Below are 18,342 nucleotides of genomic sequence, written 5' to 3' on the forward strand. Positions count from 1 at the left end.
AACTAGCTGATCGATTTTGTTAAGGTCTCCTGGAGGTCTAGCCACGGAAACACCCATGTCCAAATGATGGCCAAGATCAGACGCTCTTGAAGTCAGTATTTGCAGCTCCTGCTCAACGGCCCTGCATACCTGCCACCTGATCAAATACTCTCATCTCTTAGAACGAGCCCGATTGTTCACCTAGAGTTACCCATATGGCATATACCGCGCCATATCAGAAGCTGTCTCGTCGGCTGTATCCACTTTGGCGCGAGGAGACGCTGGCACCAGTCAGTTACCGCAATTTGGAACCTTGAGGATGTCTTACTTTTTACGAGACCGCCAACGAGCTCGCGAGCCAACAGTATCCTCCATGTACCGACACATCCATCCGGTTAATCAACGAGTTCGACAACAAAAGGCTCGATCTTCGGCGTCTTGTCGTCCTCCTCTTTGATAATTGGCTTGACATCCTTGTGCAAATCCTTATCTTCGTCATTGTCATCATCGATGAAACAATACGGTCTTTTGGCTCGTTCGATGGGAGTGTCTTTGCATGCAGACTGCTTGGATTTTCTGGGAGTGCCACCCTGGGCTTGAACACGAGCTCTTCCAACGCTATTTGCAGGGATACCGGCTTCTCTGCGGAGCTTGCATATCTGTTGCCTTAGGGCAGCAACAGAAAATCCTACTATAGTCAGTAAGGTCCTTTGGTGATTGCCAATAACAGAGCCAGACCATCCCCCATATGTGCAGCCAGAGTTGGATAATCAACGCGATCAACCTGCGCTAGAATGCCGACAAGCAGCTTTGAAAGGTCAACAGTGGTCAAAGGACGGGATACTGGACCTAACACATACCTTGCGTTCGGCTTCGCTGTTCCACGTTTTGGGCATGTTTGTGATGGGTTCGGTCTACCGAGGTAGGTGAGGAACCGAGTAGAGGTGCGTAGAGTTAAGAGAAACAAATGCGTGAGGAAAGAGTGGATGGACAAAGGGATGAGGAAGAGAGAGGAGAGAGATGGGCAGAAAATGTTATTGTAGAACAATATGCTCGCCTACTGCTGGTTGTCTAAGCAATGTGTTAATGGGTACCTACTAGGTAGACCCTAAACAACTTCTCGGTACCTGTTCTACTAGCCACTCTGCATGGCCACGGTCCTCAGCGTGGATTCTAGGACAGGCATGGATTATCTGCTGGCTTAGGTGGTAGAATGTGTTGCATGATTTAAGCATGACTTGGGGAAGTTCTATATTTCCCCATAGAATAGTACCCTACGTGTCTCTCATTGAATGGTTCTAATTTCTTATCTGTAGGTAAAGTTCCATATTCCAATATTTTGTACCAGATCTTGTGCAGACCTTAATAAGGCGGCCGCCTCCAGCATGGATGCCAACTCATCGTTTTTTCCTCCACACCACTCTCTCAATATGGCTTACAGCAATACAATACCTGCCGACAGCTAAGAAGTCAAAGCTGAGTAACAGCTAACAATTCAGAGTCCCCCGCCACAGCGTCAGCCTCAGCTAATCCCTGATCGAAGACAAGTTCGCCGCCAAGCAACCGGATCTGCAGTGTGTCTCCATCGATCTTGAGGCGCAGCACGACCAGAACGCCATCGATTTGGCTCCATTCTGCGACACCAAACAACATCATCGGTTCCATTCTTTCTTTTTGACTTCATTTCTCTTATCCTCCGCTTTGTTTTAATTTCCCCGTTTTTCTTCTTCTCTTATATCCACTCTCCACACTCTTTTAGATATTTTTTGTGAGAATTCTTGCAGGTCAGGTACCGTCGATTTCTGAAGCTTGCACCCCTGGGCTGCTCCAATTGCGTCCAGTCGCCGCTTGGTCCTTCTATACCAGCTGCCAGAACTTCAGCTTCAAGCACGACCACTCTGGTCTACACCGCCATTCTTTGCTGTCGACCTTACTTTCATTAATCCAATTTCATCCAATCTCTGCCTCTTTCTTATTCTTTTTCCCTTCTCAAGCAGCCCAAGGATGCTTTCTCGCTCCGTTAAGTTGTCCTTAGTCTCTTCAACTCGACCGCGGCCATGGCTACCATTAAGGCGGCCGGGGAGGGTGCTGGCCATGTACTCTGGCCAAAGTTTCTCCCAAAACTCCCTTCCTTCAGCTCCCGATCCTCAGGACCAAGTAAATCAGCAAGACGATGGGAAAGGCAGAGGCAATGACCAGGACCCCAATCTCAGATCAACAATACTGAAGATGATGGAGGCGGCCGCAACTACGTTTGCATCAATTGCTGTTCTAGGGTACATCCGCTCCTAAATTGGGCTGTATTCGGTTTTTTACTGACCAATAATAGTATTGCTGGTTTCTCATACCATAAGTACTACAAGTATCTCATTCTGCAGAAGATGGAGAACGCATTTGAGCCAGGCGACCCTGCTCTCGAGGTTGCTGGGGTGGATACGAAACACCAGTATCACCATGAGGAGCATTGGATGGTCCGAGACGAGCAACCGAGAATTGACCAGATTATCAAGGGCCAAATTCCGGGCCACTATTTCTTGCTGATCGGTGAGAAAGGCACCGGGAAGACATCCATGCTTCTGGAGGCAATGCGCAAGATCAACGGAGACGGGTGCGCAATCTTCGATGCTCATGGTGATCAAGAGATTTTCCGGATTCGACTTGGAAAAGCACTAGACTTTGAATTCCACGAGGAGTACGTCAGTTTGAACCCAACCTGAGCTCTGTATTAACAGATCCTCGCAGCTATATCGGCAGTCTTTTCAGCATCAAAGGACCTAGGGACACCACCGCTCTCTTGGACATAGAGCGTGCCTTCAACAAGCTGGAAAAGGTGGCAATGAAAAGGAGGAATAGGGGTAAAGCTCCGCTTGTATTGATCATCAACAGCACACACATGGTCAGAGACGATTCCGAAGGCCAAGACCTCCTCGAAATGATCCAACAAAGAGCCGAACAGTGGGCAGCCAGTAACCTTGTTACGACGGGTACGTATTGATAACATTTCGACCATGGAGTGAACTGACGGAAGCAGTCTTCAACAGCGATGACTACTGGGTCTATGAGAGGCTGAAGCGATACGCAACTAGGATGGAAACTATTCCTGTGGTCGATCTCCCTAAAGGAAAGGCCATGGCCGCATTGAGGAAATACCGCAAAGACTCTTTCAACGAGCACCTATCCGATGAAGTCCTTAAAGAAGTATACGACAAGGTTGGAGGTCGCCTATCTTACCTTAGTAGAGTCGCAAAGGCTCCAGATTTCATGAAGCTGTGCGACAGTATCTGCGAAGCTGAAAAGACATGGTTTCTCAACAAATGCTGGATTCTTGGCGAAGAGATGGATGACGATGTCATGGACCAGCAGAAGTATGCTGTAAGTATTTGCTGATTAACGTTTGATTTCTTTTTTTTCTAACGCGAAACAGTCGGCAGCTATGGTAATGGCCAAGGCGTTGGTAGACAAAGAGAAATCAATGGAGAAGACCTATGATGACGAGCACGGGCACATACTACCGGAAATACCACTCCACGAGGCACGACAGATTATGACTCGGGCCGACTTTATCCAAAGCTACGATCACGAAAATGTCTTCACCATCAACTCGCGTGCGATGGTTCGAGCCGACTCTGTACCTATGCAGCTTGCGTTCCGCGATGTCTGCAAACAGCCAGGATTTGAGGAGCACTTGGAAGCTACCCTTGATCGTATCAGTGCTATCGAGAGCTTGGGACGTACTCGAGAATTAACCATCAAGGATCTCTGGGATCAAGGGAAGTACCAGATAGCGATGCGGGATACCAAGGGTCGAGAGCAGGGGACTTTGGAATTCTTCACTAAACCAGTGGAGAAGGAGGACGACTGAGATGCTTGTGAGAAAGATATCAAGTGGAATGTTTATGATTTATTTGATAGACCGGTGGCCTGGTGTTATATACCCCGGTGATTGTATTTATAGACGAATGTTATCCTAGCTATTGTTTAGTGTGTTTACATCCTATGAGTACTACATGAACACATGGAAGAAATACTCATGCGTAGCTTGTGCTAGCAATGCTCGGTAGGAGCTGAAATAGCGCACTATATATTCGTTTGTAAGGGTCACGAACACACTGCGCAAGACAAGCTCAGGCCGGGGCTGGATTAGGTAAGGGGTTACAAGTCTTTGTCCAATGACCGAAGGGGATATTTCTGACAGGATCTTTACCATGGAAGCCAGCCACCATCTCGATCTCTGATCTTGATTGTTCAGGTCATGGCCCGTGACGTTGGTGACATCATCGATGATCACCGCCCTCCCACCACCAGAATATCTCCTCCTTCCACTTCAATTCTTCTCTTCAGCGTTTCCAAACCTTGAGTCTTCACGATTACAAGCTGCTACTGCCCGCATACTATTACGAAATGGTGACTCCTCGCAAGAAAGAGGTCGCTGCGTCCTCTAGTCCGAAAAAGTCTTATGCCGAAGTCGCAAAAGCTCCCCCTACCCCTCGAAAGTCAGCAATCGAGCGCATTCCATCAGTGGCCCGCTTCTTCCTGGTAATTATCAGTAGCCTAGCGCTCAGCTCAACTCTGTTTACTCTCACGTCTGCGATTACCCTCGGCGAGCTCGGTCGCGTCAGTAGACATCTCGAGGAATGGTGGGAAGTCGGCGGTTTGATGGCATGGAAAGCCGTGGAAGTCGCGCTAGCTTGGACATTGGGATTTGATGGTAAGCAGCCTTCTCGATTATATCGGTGCTTGACTGACGTGTTATCAGGACGCGACGTTCTACACTTCTCGCTACTGATGCATTTGCCGACATATGCTCTGCTTTCATCATTCTATGGCCTTCGTCCGACGACCGTCCTCGTATCCTACGCGATCGTGGTCTTTTCCACTGCCGTACCCTTTGCCTTCTTGCGCAACCCCAATTTCGTCCACAATCTCACCCGCGCGCCCTTTACTGCTGTTTCCAACAGGGGCATTCTTCAAGACTGGGCAATCACCACCTACACGACCGTCCTCGCCACCGCCATCTACACCGTCACCTTGTACCTCAGCTACGAGACCTATCTTCCCGCGAAACTAGTCGTGCACTTTGAAAGGCTTCCCAACATCTCCCGAGTCCACGCTGGCCCTGCCGGCTTGCCTATTCTTTTCCTCTCTCTCGTCCCGGCGGGCTTTGCAGCAAGGGACTTCCTCTTTGTCAGCTCCACAGGCACTCCAGCCGTGCAAGATACTGAAAGTGAGGAAGGAAAGTCCGCCCAAGATACTGAAGGCGAGGAAGGAAAGTCCGTGCTTCCGAAGCAGGGAGAGTACCTTGCCTCGGCCATCTATCGAAACACCTGGGGCGCGCTTTCCCGGCGAACTAGGGTTCTCGGCTCCCGGACGCTGATTCTGGCCGCTGCTCAAATGATCAACACCGTCCTTCAAGTTGCAGGAACGGTCAGCGGTGCTAGCTTCGAAGGGGCTTGGGCTTGGGGATCTGTTTGGACATTGGCTACTCTGGTCGTGGGGCTGGTGTATGGCTGGATCGAGGCTGTTGATGGTTTTTAGTGGGAATTGTCTGCACTTCTTCTCTGCTATTTCGTTCTTCTATCTTCGACTTTTTCTTTATTTTCTCGGTTCTATGATTTTGTTCCCGCGTTAGCCTTGGCGAAGGGATGGTGCAAAATGAAGCTATGGGAGGGTTAATACGGAGTCTGGTTCCCTAATCTTGTTGTATCGTAATTAATTTCGGGGCTTTACTGTTTTTGCACTTTGATGAGTGTATGAAGCTAGGTTGCAATATCTTGTTATTATCCTTCTTCAAGTCCAACTCTACTTTCTATTCTTCAAAATAGTGTATAAAAGACCGGACACGGGATTTCTCTAGTTGACCATGGTCAACCAAAGACGCATGCATGAAAAAGCGCTGGGAACAAGATAGCAAAATCGCAAGAGAATAGACCTTTAAAAAGCAAGAATGGCCGTATCAAGCTCAGCCTCGGTACCGGAGCTCCGTCAAACTCCCTTCCTCACTCCCCTTCCTTGCATCCCCAGCCCCAGGCAAGAACCAGCCCGGGTGGATAACATTGAAGATGGCAACAGCCAGGACCATCATCGCGCCATCAAGCGCAATAAAAAACCTCTCCGTCGTAATCAGATACCCGCTCCACCCCTCCAGCAACTCAATGGTTCGATAGATACTCCGGACATAGATACACAGAACGGAGAAGATCATGGCCGCAAGCAGCGGCACAATCGTCTTGGTGTACGACTGCAGGAGGCGGCGGCGCAATGTCCGGCGGACAAAGTCCGCGGCACAGAGGACGAAGACCGTGATCGAGGCCATTTGGAAGATGATGCCTGCAACCATAATGTTTGTGCCGGGGGTTGTGTTGCCGTTTTCCTGGGCTGCTGCGACGGATGCCATGCCGCCGCCGATGGCTTGCACGACAAGCGAGATGACGTCGCAGGTTACGAAGATTATTAGGTAGACTCGCGGGCTGAGGACTGAGGAGTCGCGGCCGAGGAGTTGGATGAAGCGGCCGAGGAGGACGTAGACACCTGCTGTGTAGAATGTGGGGGCTGTGTGGGTTAGTTTGGTCCGTCCGATTTCGGGGTATGCAGGGGAGGTAGGCTTTGGCGTACCGATGATCAGGGTTGTGATTTGCATGAGGAAGGCGTTGGTGTTGTATGGGCACTCTGCAGACCATGTTCGGCCGGCCCAGCCTATGACTTCGGCTGTGGATGTATGAGCGATGTTGTTCTGAATACTCAGTAGTTAGTGAAGCACTTACTGAGACTCCCAACGGCGAATACAGCGCACCACCAGGTCCGTTTCCAGGCAAACTGTATTGTCTGGCCGATCATGGTAAGGCCGAAGAGGACAAGGAAGACAATGCCTGCAGCGAGAGAGGGCACATAGCCATAAGGAGTGCCGATTCCTTCGACATAGGCATAGCAGCCGGTTTGCATCTGCTTCCTGACCTCATATGGGATGGTGCCATTAGGCAGTATGACGTCCTGGAGGTTTATTTCCGACATCTTGGACCGTGGTCGTAGTTGCGAAGAGAAACTGTCGAGACGGAGGAACAGCCGGGACTCAAAAGGAATAGATCAATATTGGTGTAGGCCGAGGGGCAGCCGGTCGAGTTTGAGACTAAGGAATAATATGGGGTAGAAATCTAGATATAGCAAAAGAATGACAGGCCTTTGGGGCCAAAAGATCGGTAAACGAGCGACGGCGGCAAGGAATCAAGCAGCATGAGAGATCAGTTATGAACGAACGAGGCTTAGAGACTTGGCCATGAGGATGACTCTCCGACGGCCTCTGAAACAGTCAACATGACGCGAAAGGAGATCGCGAAAAGTGCCAATCGCCAAAAAATCTGCCAACCCCGAGTCGGGACCGGATAGATTTGGATGCCCGCCGTTTCTCATGATGGCAGCCTTCGGATGCTGGCGGAGCACTCCCGCACAGAGGGCTCTGTGATTGCTCGATTCCTGTCCCTGGTCCTCGGTCGGGCCGCGTGTCATTCGGCAGTTGATGGTCTGGGTGGGCTCTCCCAAGGCTGAAGCCCCCAGGTTTGTCAAATTGTCGCAAGGTTGGATGGAAAGGGTTTAGTCGCTGGCGAAAGTTGGTCCGAGCAGATCGGGGACTTTGTCGCCTACCCAGAAAGGCTTGAGTTGAACTTATCATGCTGTTCTCATTGGCGCGTGGGATGGGGCCGTTTTGGTCATGGTCCGATTCCTTAAAAGATCGATGTCGGGGTTCTCTACCAATTTAACCGCGAAGTCTTATCGACGACTCAATCAAGTCGCAACAAACAAGAAGAGCCTCATGAGGCCGACTGGATGGCTCTCGAGTCTCGACATCCACGTATATGCCGGGAATCCCATCGCGAATTAGCAGATGATGAGAAATGCCGAGAGTCTGCGACTGTGATTGAGGTCCCAAAAATTCGACACTAAGGATCACATCCTTTCGAAACAATTCTGACACGAGATGAGCCGATGCATCGAGAAATGATCGGGAGCGGACGCTGAAGGGACGCACTGATGCAGCAACCGCCACAGCTGGGACAACGGTATAGCAGAAACAGCGCGGGGAATACGGAGCACAAGCTGAAGTTGGGAGATTTTGATAATGATGGGAAGTTGGAAGAAGAGAAGTCGAGGAAGAGAGAGTTAGATGAATGCAGTGATCGACAGGGACAAGGTTATGTCAGCCGTGTAACAGACATCCCCTGTCATCTCTTCTCCTACGGTTTTCTGCTTCGGATCTGTGTCAGCTCTAGCCTCTACGATCTGCCTATGAATCTGGCAAAGGCTTTGAAGGGAGAAAAAGCTATGATTTGTACGCTAACATGTCCAGTCGTGTCTTCATCTACGTACTGCTCTAGTCGAACGAGGGCATATCGTACGTGCCTTCAGGGTCTATGAGAAGTCAGCGCATGTTTTGGAAAGAGACGCTCAAGGAGCGCGGACTCACCTTGATGATTCTCCACAATATACTTCCGCGTCTCACGGATGTTGTGATCAAATTCAGAGCAAAGCTCCTGCTGCCGCACCTTGACCTTCTCGTTCCACCTCGCTCCTCCAATGACAGCTGACTTGGCAACATGGTATCGAGACACCTCGTTGACAAGCATCATGTCGAATGGCGTCGTGGTGCTTCCCTCTTCTTTGTACCCCTTGATGGTAGCCCGGTCGAGCTTAGGACGGCCGAAGAGCAAGCCCTGAAGTTCGTTGGCATAGCCGTGGTAGTTGAAGTGGATGGGGTGGTCCTCAGTGAAGAGGTTGTCGAATGCCTCGTTCTCCAAGGCGTGGGGGTGAGCACCCTCGTTCTCAAGGATGAACAGATCCGTCACGTTGACGACGCGAACGCGAAGCTCAGGGCATCGCTCTCGCAGAATGGCAGCAGCCTTGATGACCTCAAACATGACCTCGACACCGATCCCGACCAGGACGACGTCCGGCCGGATTCCCTCCTCGGTACTGCAGAACTTGAAGATTGAGGCGCCGGCTCGGCAGTGGTTTTCTGCCTCTTCTGGGCTGAGATACACCGGAGTGGGCTGCTTTGAGCCGACCATGAGGTTGATGTAGTTCTTTGATTTCAGACAGTGGTGCACGGTGGTGAGGAACGTGTTGGCATCGGGAGGTAGGTAAACGCGGGCGGCGTCCGGCTTCAGGTTAAGAACTGCGCCGATGAAGGACGGGTTCTGGTGGGAGAAACCGTTGTGCTCCTGTCGGGCCCAGGTGCTGGTCTCGATGTAGTTGAGGCTGCTCACGTCACGGTGCCATGTCGTTTCCTTGGCCTGTTTGCTGGTCAGCTGGAAAACGTTATGATTGACCATGTCGCTCGACTCACCATCTTTGTGAACTTGGCATACTGGACCATCATGGTATGGATAATACCAAGGAAACTCTCATACGAAGGGAACATGGCCGTACGACCGGTCAGTGTGTACCCTTGCATGAAGCCCTGACACATGTGCTCGCTCAGAACTTCAATCACACGGCCTCCCTTCGCATTCGAGAATTCGTCCCATTGGAAGTTCCTTCCGGTATGTGACAGGGCATCGCTCAACTTGTTACTCTCGAGCTCGTCAGGCGAGAACAACCGAACATTATGCGGATTCTTAACGAAAACCTGGTCAATGAAGCCGCCAATGGCCTTCATAGCGCTGAACTGATCCCCCTTCTTCACGCAAAACTCCTTCCAGTCCGGAAGGTCGGGCGCAATATAAGCCTTGTAGGCCTCCGGCCGCGTCCCGAGTTTCTTTTCATCCGAAGGAATGATGGACTTGATCTCGTCAATGACATCGCCGGACTCTGTGAAGAGCTCCTCAGGTTTGTATGAGGAAAGCCACTTCTGCAGAGCCTGGAGCTCCTCGTCATCTTTCTTCGCAGCGGGAAGAGGAACCTGGTGAGAATGGAACGATCCCTCGATGAACTGACCGTGCAGCTCTTTCGGCCCTGACCAACCCTTGGGCGTTCGCATGACGATCATAGGCCACCGAGGCTTCATGATAGGCTTGCCCGAACGCGCAGCCTTTTGGATCTTCCGAATCTCCTCAACTGCCCACGACATTGCGCTATGAAGGTCGTTGTCGATGTTGTCCAGATCCTCAACAATGCGAACCTGGTACCCGTAACCCGTGAACAGGCACACGAGCTCCCTGTTATCCATGCATCCAAATATTGTGCGCTCACTGATCTTGAAGCCGTTTACATGGAGGATCGGAAGAACCGCTCCTGACTCCGCGGGGTCGAGGTATTTGATTGCGTGCCATGATCTGACGCTCTCGTTAGCACAACCCAGACAATCTGCCTAGAGAAACGTACGTGGCTGTAGGACCAGTCTCTGCCTCTCCATCTCCAATCACACAGGTCACGATCAAATCAGGGTTATCAAAGACCGCGCCGAACGACACGGACAGCGCATAACCCAGCTCTCCTCCTTCATGAATAGCACCGGGAGTTTCGGCATTAATATGGCTTCATCCAGCATGTTAGCCTTCCTCACTTTTTCCACATGGTCGGATTCCTGACTAACCTAGGCAACCCGGCGCTGGTACTAAACGTCGAAATGAGGTTTTGCAATCCCTCCTTGTCCTTGCTGTACTCAGGGTAAAACTTCCCAAGCGAGCCTTCGAGCCACAGCGCCGCAAGCAGCGCCGGCGCTCCGTGTCCTGGCCCAACAACGTACAGCATGTCGAGGTTCTGTTTCTTGATGAGGTAGTTTAGGTGCGAGTAGACGAGGATTAACCCGGGACATGTTCCCCAGTGTCCTGCACAAGTTAGTATACTCACTCTCAACCCTGAGATAAAGCCACTAACCAAGAAGCCGCGGCTTGATATCATCTTTTTTGAGACTCCGCTTCAGCAACACATTGTCTTGGAGAAAGATCATAGCTGTACTGCGTTAGCTCGGCGCACGCCCAGATCAAATCCGTCATAGCAAGCTTACCAGCAGCAATGTACGCCGCCGCGCGGCGGTACTTGAGCAATGCATCGCAATCGCTCTGATCCAGACTCTTCTTCTGCGCGGGCACAAGGAGTTGTTCCACGAGATCGGGGACATGCGATGGCTTCGGCGCCGGATTCGGTCGGTCAATTATCTCTCCGGGCATGATGGCGGTGGTACGTGTAGATGGTATTAGAGGTGCAGATTGTAGATTAGGTGATTCTGCAGAGAAACGCTCGAGATATCTTTGTCGGCGCTCGAGGATATATAGGCCTTGAGACGGTCTGGCCTTGTCCAACGGGAGGCTCGGAACAGGGCTACGTCCTACGTCACCGAATGTTGACATCACTCAGGCCACGGCCAACAAACAAGCGCGCAGCGGAGTACAAAACGTCAGAAAGCAGGATGGATAAGTAAAAGAAACTCCTAGGCACCGGCAAAATATCAAGTAATTGAATCCATCCGCGACACAACCGGGACTCGTCAAATCGTCTTACCCGCCGACAATTATATACTTCAACCAACCTACCAAGACCACACCACGACAGAAGTCACAGAACAAAACTACACAAAATGCCCCGCAAGTCCATCCTCTCTGTGAACGCCGGCTCATCGTCGGTAAAAATAACCTTCTACACATACACCCAAACGCCGTCCGTCATCGCGACCGCGCAGGTCTCCGGCATCACCGCGCCCCCCGCAAAACTCAAGTACAGCGTCGGCGAGAAAGAGAAGAAAGAAGAACTGAAGGAAAAAGTAAGCTCGGGACAGGATGCTTTCAAGCTCCTGCTCGATCGCTGCATCAACGATCCGGACCTCAAGGATGTCGCAAGCCCCGACGACCTGGCCTATATCTGTCATCGCGTGGTGCATGGGGGGGACTTTGAAGGCGCGGTCGTGATCAATGAGGAGACGTATCATCAGTTGGAGGAGTTGGAGGATTTGGCGCCTTTGTATGTCTCTCTATACCTGTCTGGGATCTACTTGGTACCGTGAAGCATACCTGACAATTGCTCGGCAGACACAACTTCTCCGCGCTCGAAATCGTCCGGCTCTGCAAAAAGGAGCTCCCCAATGTCCAGAGCATCACGTTCTTCGACTCCTCGTTCCACAAGACTCTCCCCCCTTACGTGACAACGTACCCAATTGACCAGGAGACGGCGAAGCGCAACAAGCTGCGCAAGTACGGGTTCCACGGGATAAGCTACTCGTTCATCCTGCGCTCGGTGGCAGAGTACTTGAAGAAGCCGGTTGAGAAGACCAGCCTGATCGCCCTGCATATAGGGAGCGGAGCGTCGATTTGCGCGATCAAGGATGGGAGATCCGTCGATACTTCGTATGTGCCTAGACCAATCATTATTTATCCCTTGCGTCCTGCGTCCTGCGTCCTGCGTCCTGCGTCCTGCGTCCTGCGTCCTGCGTTCCGGGAACGCAACCGGCCAATCGTGAACACTCCAGACTCCATACTGATGCATTGCTAACATACCTGCCTGTGCAGAATGGGATTGACGCCCCTGGCCGGACTACCAGGCGCCACACGCAGCGGCGATATCGATCCATCGTGAGTGCCTGAGTTGCCATTTAGATCTGGACTGATCGGCCTGGATCCGTGCGCCCCCTTGCATTGCATGAGAGCTAATTCCCGGTTTTTCTAGGCTTGTCTTCCACTATACCAGCGAGGCGGGAAAGCTCAGCCCTGCCAGTACTAAAGAAATGCACATCAGCACGGTAAGTTAGAATGCCAGGGACATGGTCGATTCGACATCTAACAAGGCGTTGCAGGCCGAGGAGATACTGAACAAGAAATCCGGCTGGAAGGTCCTTACAGGCACCACGGACTTTTCCCAAATAGCTGTCGAGAACCCACCGAGTGAACAGCATAAACTCGCTTTTGATATCCTCGTCGATCGCATCGTTGGCTACATTGGGAATTACTTCGTCAAGCTGGATGGGCAGGTCGACGGGCTTGTCTTTGCCGGAGGGATCGGTGAAAAGAGCGCGCTGTTGAGGAAGGCTATCGTTGAGAAGACACGGTGCCTTGGTTTTGCGGTTGATTCGGAGAAGAATGAGAAGGGGCCTGGTGAGGATGAAACGGTGGTGGATATCACTGCGAGTAGCAAGTCAGATGAGAGGCGAGTATTTATCTGCCAGACTGATGAGCAGGTGAGTTTTCTCTCTATCATTGTCAGACGGTTGCTAATGTTGACCCTTGCAGTTCGAGATGGCGTTTAACTGTATCCAGACGCAGGGTCTCGGTAAAAAGTAGGACAGATAGGAGATTAACCGTCAATAGACGAGATAGCTGTTTCGACCGTTGTCAGTATCACGATCAATATCCTTGTGACAGATTATACCCACAACCACCTCCAACATACCCCAAATATCCAATATATCGAAAACGCCCCAACTCTCAAACCACCCACTCATACGAAATGGTCGAGACTGTTGAGGATCCAGACCTTCCGTGACTTACCTGTCCACTCCATAACTCCGAACTTCCGTTCCTCTCAAACAGGACCCTTCGCCAACCCAACAGTCAAGCCACCGGAACTTCTATTAAAGCCCTATCAATCAAACTGCCGCCAAGCCAAACGCCGGGACAAAGAGAACTGAGATTAAGGCACCGGAACGCCTCCGATCTGCCCGCGGCATCCCGGTACTTTTGCCAGATTGACCAATCTTTCTGTCCCTTTCCTGGTTTTGAGTCACTTTGCGATTGGGCAATGAAGCAAACCCCGGCGCCATGCCGTAGCCCTAATATTCCATCAATGATCATAGCTCGCCTCAATCCTTAGACCCAAAGCCACCAGCAAGAAACAAAGCCAGCGTTGACTATGGCGCAGCCTAGGGATCTTCCAATCTCCCGTGGCTTGCGGACTGGCTACTGCTTGACTTGCTGGTGTCTGGACCTGGTCTGGACCTCGATTTCCTGGATAAGGTAGACGGAATGGCCGGACTGTGACTGTGACTGACTGTGGAGTACAGCGTACTCAGATCACCTGACAGGCCAGATGGATCATGGTGATCACTGATCCATCACCCCATCACTGATCAGCGGGCGGAGACGCATCCCTCTTCCTCCTTCTGTAAGGTATCTGCGTTCCAGCGTTAGCTTCCAACACCAGGGCTTTAGATGAATGGATAGGTACGGAGATTTCGAATTTTGCCACAGCGCCACCGCCGCTTCACTCTCTCCGTTCTTTGTCTTTGTTTTCCTCCCCAGGAAGGTGGGATTGCGTATCAAGGAGGGTCCAAGAATTGGGAGCTGATTTTGAACGATTGAAACGACATACTGGAGGGCAGGATGTGAGTGGCGGGGAGAAGGTGCTATATCCCGAGCCCCTCCTGTGAACTCCGTAAGCATGGCCAGGAACGAAGGAGTAGTCTAGGACTGTACCTGGAAGTCAAGAGAACGGGCCGAAGCGATAACCTTCCAAGTTACTCAATTTCGACCACCAACTGCTCGATCACAAAGTAGGCAATCTCCGCGATAATTATGCCAGCCACTATCACACACTACTTACTCCGTAAGATTAAGAGTCAGTTAGTCACTATCAGAGCCAAGGACGGATTCGGCCGTGACTCGCGAGTCGCGAAGATCAGGGGGCTGCATGATCATCGTGCCGCGGGCGCTATCTGCATGATTATCATGAGTTACCTGGCTGATGGGACAGGCTAAGAATTATCGCTAGTTTCCCGTCATTACTGTACGTGTCGTTAGGCTTTCGGAGTGCCTAATAATAACACTGTGCGGGAGTGCAGCGCACTGCAAGGCGATCAGCTCTCCGTGCTTGCTCGGTTCCTGAGTTGTTGAGCTGAAGAAGTCAGATAACGTGGCAGCGGCAGCACCGTGTGACGTGGCAACGCGGAGTACGATCAGGACACCACGCGGTTATCTCCCTCATCCGAGCGCGGCGTACAGTGTGCAACAACCAGTTTCAGCTCCGGATTGTTTCCAGGTGTACCAAATCCCATACTTGTCGGGCCCGAGTCTGGTTGACCGATAACGACCAGCTTTCGCTCTTACATAACGCGGAGGTACGCGGACATCGCGGAGAGATATCTCGGTGATGATTGATCTCAGCTATCGCCCTGCTTGCTTTTTCTCTCCCGCGCAAGGCAGTACGGGTGAGGCGGAAGTCAGACAAATGCTCCGTATACTGGATGGCAGGGTAGTATCCGTCGAGAACGCATACGCAGATGCTGACACGGTACGGAGCACTCTGTGTCTGAGCTGATATACTTAGACCGGTGTCAGATCTCGTTCCCAGTCAAAGCACAGTAAGACCATGTCTAATGAGGTGGCCCCCACGGATAGGCCTCCCACTGGATCAGAGCCTGTAGCAGTTCCAGGCGTGTTCTAGAAATACCCCGGTGCCACAAGGGCTAAGAACTTTTGATTTATTCTTGCAGTGTCACTTCGCTTTACGGGCGAGATGAATCACGGAGATTAATAGGTCGCGAACTGCGCGTGTCTTCTGCAGACCTGCTCTGATCCGGCTAGCAGGGTATAGTATAGGGCCGTAGCTGTTTAGAAGATATGTCTTGGATACGTAGCAGCAGCGACAGATGCCTCTGTACCAATCAGAGAAGATCAATCACCACTTCAGTAAAGGTCCAGCCCTCAGAGACATTAACAGCAGTCTGGAAGACATCTCCGTGGCGCCCTACATCGGATATCCCATATCAAATATCGATCCGCTGCATCTCGACCTATCGAGCGGCTACATCGGATCTCAAATCTTCTGACAGACCCAGGAATTTGCGCGCCCGGGTTGGTGCGCTTGCCGTCTGCAGGTTGCTTTTTCCGACTGCCCAATTGCCGCGGCAGGCCGCTCAAGCGAGCTCGAGCCGCATACCTGTTGAGAACAAAGAGAACACCCATGTTGAGTATTAACGAGAAGAAAAGCCGACAGCCGTAATATGTGGTTTTCTTAGCGGGAAGGATCACAAAGAATGCAACGGGATGGCTGCGACGGCGTAAACTGAATTTGGATCCAGCCTGCCAGGTATATTGAGGATTTGGGGCTCGGCGCGCAGTGGTTCGAGCGTTCATTTCGATTATCTTGCGGTTTATGAGATGGGTGGTTGGATATGTCATAATGTTCGGCTGTCACAGTAGTTGAATTGGAATTGGGGGAATACCATACCCACGGCGACCAAAACCAAAACCGCAGAACGGAGACGGAGATTTAGACTTGACCTATCGTTCGATAGACGTTGCTGAGGCGATATTTCTGCAGTTGTTGTGACAGAGCTTCTGAAGCACGTGTGGCTTGTGTAGCAGACAATCCCCTATGTGTTCGGGCCTTGGAAATGTGATGTATACACAGTCCAGTCAGCGATTCAGCCGATTCTGATCGATCTCCAAACAATTGGTGCTAACTTAAATCAGCTTCAGCCATCAAATATACTCGGGTCCCATGCTTCAGTTGAATATCTCATCCCAAGGCCAATAATTCATTATTCTGCAAGGCGCGTTCCAGCCTCCCGCTTGGTTCCCTGGCAGATCGGTAGATCGCGTCTGCAAGCTGCATGCAAGCAAATCGGGCATGCGCCTAAGCGTCGTTTGTCATACGAGCAAGTACCGTTCTTGGCTCCGATATGAGCTCTCGGGCCTTCTTTGTAATATCTGATCTGGAGAGAGCTCGGAGCGAGGAACCCTGTTGCCATGCGGCAAGGCGAGGCTCAGGCCAACGATCTGTCATTCCTATGAGTCCTATTCATCAGGTCGGTGTCAGTGTCGGAGGCCCGTTGGAGCTCAAACATCTGCAATCTGAGGCTAATGCATCCAGCCGAAACCGAATTTCTGAGCGGAAATGTGGAAAGTACCCTTTCAGAAGGCGCAATGTAAGTGTTTACCGTCCAGAGGTTGCTAGGAAGCACTGGCTTCTGATCACATTGGCTATTTGCGACTATGAGCTTCTTTGTTGCCTTTAGGCTTTGAGTCAGGAACAGCCGGATTTCACCCCGTATCGGACTCATCGAGAGCAATAATACCCCATGGGCAATTATCTTCCCTTCGCGGAAGTGCGGGCGCGATCCGTGAGCAATCAGAAGCTCGAAGCACTAGTCTGATTGAGAGAATGATCTCCTGGACGGACTCCGGGACTCAGGAGAGGGTGATCTTCGCTGCAGGGTGCGAAGCGGTGGAACGCGGAAGCGTCTCCCTGCCAACCCGGCTCAGAAATTGGGCCCAACGGTTCAAATTCTGGACGTGGCCGTTGTTCTTTTGTTTCTAGTTTGGTTCTAGCTGTATCCTATTTGCGACCGGATCGTTCTCCGTTTCAGTATTGACTTTGACCTAAAGTGTCTTGGTGTGGTTTCTGAATCATTATCGCGGCCATCGATGAAGGTATGCGAGGCAGACGATTGGCTGCGGAGTGGAACGGAGTTGGTGGTGGGCTGGCCATCCTTTGGAGGGAATTACGTCGTGGTCTTTTCAGAGTGGTCGGCTTAAAAACTGTGGAAAGTCTAACGGTCCGCGAAGTGAACCATGGACAGGAGAGCTTCCAGAACGATTCTGGAAGCTGGAATACCCGCTGGGCTGCAGCAGAGGATCGATGATCATGGGCTAGTCGTCCACTTAATGCATACGCCAATGCAGGAACATTTGCATACCCGAGCGGCTATACTTCTCCCATCAACACGCTGAAGAGGTTCCCTATGCCCGATTCTGTCCCAGTAAGAACCGCGTTTGATGAATCTCGCACTTCTAAGCCGGTCCTCTTGCTGCGATGCAGGGTTGGGCACAATGTGTCAAATCTAATATCGAGAGTTCGAGACCTGATTCAACGGCAATCTCGCATAGTCTCGCTAGACCCCAGTCGCCATCGCCCTGGATGCAGCCGCTGACCACCTTCCAAGACCAAAGTACCGACAGTCCCCCGAGAATTTCGTCAAGCGCCGAGGATCACCCATGCATTCGCCTTCATGATTTAGGGCAGATCCAATAGCAACCGTTCATGACACTTGAAACACGCTTACACGCAGCCAATCCAGGTTCTCACGTTCCAGAGTCATGTCCCAGAGTCATGTCATGTTCCAGCGCGAAGGAAACACGAGAATAGAAAGAAAGTCTAAAGTCCCGAGACATGTGCTTGTCGCCGACAGCCGTAAGTTCGTAACGGTTACGCTGTCAACCTGAGGGAGCCGAAGATGGACCGCGGGCCCGCAACCCGCGTGGCTTTATGCTGGGATCAAATTCAATCGAGCCAGGAAGCTGATCCTTCGTCGTCCGGCATGATCCACCTGGTGCGAAGTCAAGCTGGAGAAGGATCTTTTCCGGTCTCGCGCAATCTTACAAGTAACGGCCAGGACCATAGGAACGGTAGATGACGGTTGATGACTTCGATCCGCGAGCTTTTCCCAAGCAAAGCGGCAGAGTTTTCGAGAACATCCTGAGGCCCATACCCCCAGGGTTTCCAGGC

General features: G+C 51.5%; 6 protein-coding genes across 6 annotated transcripts; 3 read left to right on the forward strand and 3 right to left on the reverse strand.

Annotated features, from left to right (window-relative positions):
- Nucleotides 1-374: 374 nt before the first annotated feature.
- On the reverse strand, nucleotides 375-875 carry DSM5745_02990 (uncharacterized protein; the record flags this gene model as incomplete). Its single annotated transcript, XM_026745006.1, has 3 exons — nucleotides 375-667; nucleotides 718-787; nucleotides 840-875. The coding sequence occupies 3 exons, from the start codon at nucleotides 873-875 to the stop codon at nucleotides 375-377; spliced, it is 399 nt and encodes a 132-aa protein (XP_026605872.1).
- A 1,198-nt stretch (nucleotides 876-2,073) lies between these two features.
- DSM5745_02991 (ATP-binding protein) lies at nucleotides 2,074-3,841 on the forward strand (the record flags this gene model as incomplete). The annotated part of the gene is made up of 5 exons (XM_026745007.1): nucleotides 2,074-2,255; nucleotides 2,309-2,671; nucleotides 2,722-2,963; nucleotides 3,011-3,351; nucleotides 3,404-3,841. The coding sequence occupies 5 exons, from the start codon at nucleotides 2,074-2,076 to the stop codon at nucleotides 3,839-3,841; spliced, it is 1,566 nt and encodes a 521-aa protein (XP_026605873.1).
- Nucleotides 3,842-4,380: 539 nt separating this feature from the next.
- DSM5745_02992 (uncharacterized protein) lies at nucleotides 4,381-5,514 on the forward strand (the record flags this gene model as incomplete). The annotated part of the gene is made up of 2 exons (XM_026745008.1): nucleotides 4,381-4,687; nucleotides 4,736-5,514. The coding sequence occupies 2 exons, from the start codon at nucleotides 4,381-4,383 to the stop codon at nucleotides 5,512-5,514; spliced, it is 1,086 nt and encodes a 361-aa protein (XP_026605874.1).
- A 424-nt stretch (nucleotides 5,515-5,938) lies between these two features.
- Nucleotides 5,939-6,987, reverse strand: DSM5745_02993 (RTA1 domain-containing protein; the record flags this gene model as incomplete). Its single annotated transcript, XM_026745009.1, has 2 exons — nucleotides 5,939-6,684; nucleotides 6,741-6,987. The coding sequence occupies 2 exons, from the start codon at nucleotides 6,985-6,987 to the stop codon at nucleotides 5,939-5,941; spliced, it is 993 nt and encodes a 330-aa protein (XP_026605875.1).
- A 1,354-nt stretch (nucleotides 6,988-8,341) lies between these two features.
- DSM5745_02994 (putative phosphoketolase) lies at nucleotides 8,342-11,078 on the reverse strand (the record flags this gene model as incomplete). Its single annotated transcript, XM_026745010.1, has 7 exons — nucleotides 8,342-8,379; nucleotides 8,435-9,260; nucleotides 9,314-10,241; nucleotides 10,291-10,443; nucleotides 10,502-10,736; nucleotides 10,786-10,860; nucleotides 10,916-11,078. The coding sequence occupies 7 exons, from the start codon at nucleotides 11,076-11,078 to the stop codon at nucleotides 8,342-8,344; spliced, it is 2,418 nt and encodes an 805-aa protein (XP_026605876.1).
- A 407-nt stretch (nucleotides 11,079-11,485) lies between these two features.
- Nucleotides 11,486-13,178, forward strand: DSM5745_02995 (putative acetate kinase; the record flags this gene model as incomplete). Its single annotated transcript, XM_026745011.1, has 6 exons — nucleotides 11,486-11,865; nucleotides 11,934-12,248; nucleotides 12,411-12,473; nucleotides 12,568-12,640; nucleotides 12,695-13,075; nucleotides 13,128-13,178. The coding sequence occupies 6 exons, from the start codon at nucleotides 11,486-11,488 to the stop codon at nucleotides 13,176-13,178; spliced, it is 1,263 nt and encodes a 420-aa protein (XP_026605877.1).
- Between the last annotated feature and the right edge of the window lie 5,164 nt (nucleotides 13,179-18,342).

The sequence above is a fragment of the Aspergillus mulundensis genome (genome assembly GCF_003369625.1).
Source record: "Aspergillus mulundensis strain DSM 5745 chromosome Unknown scaffold_2, whole genome shotgun sequence".
NCBI lineage: Eukaryota > Fungi > Ascomycota > Eurotiomycetes > Eurotiales > Aspergillaceae > Aspergillus > Aspergillus mulundensis.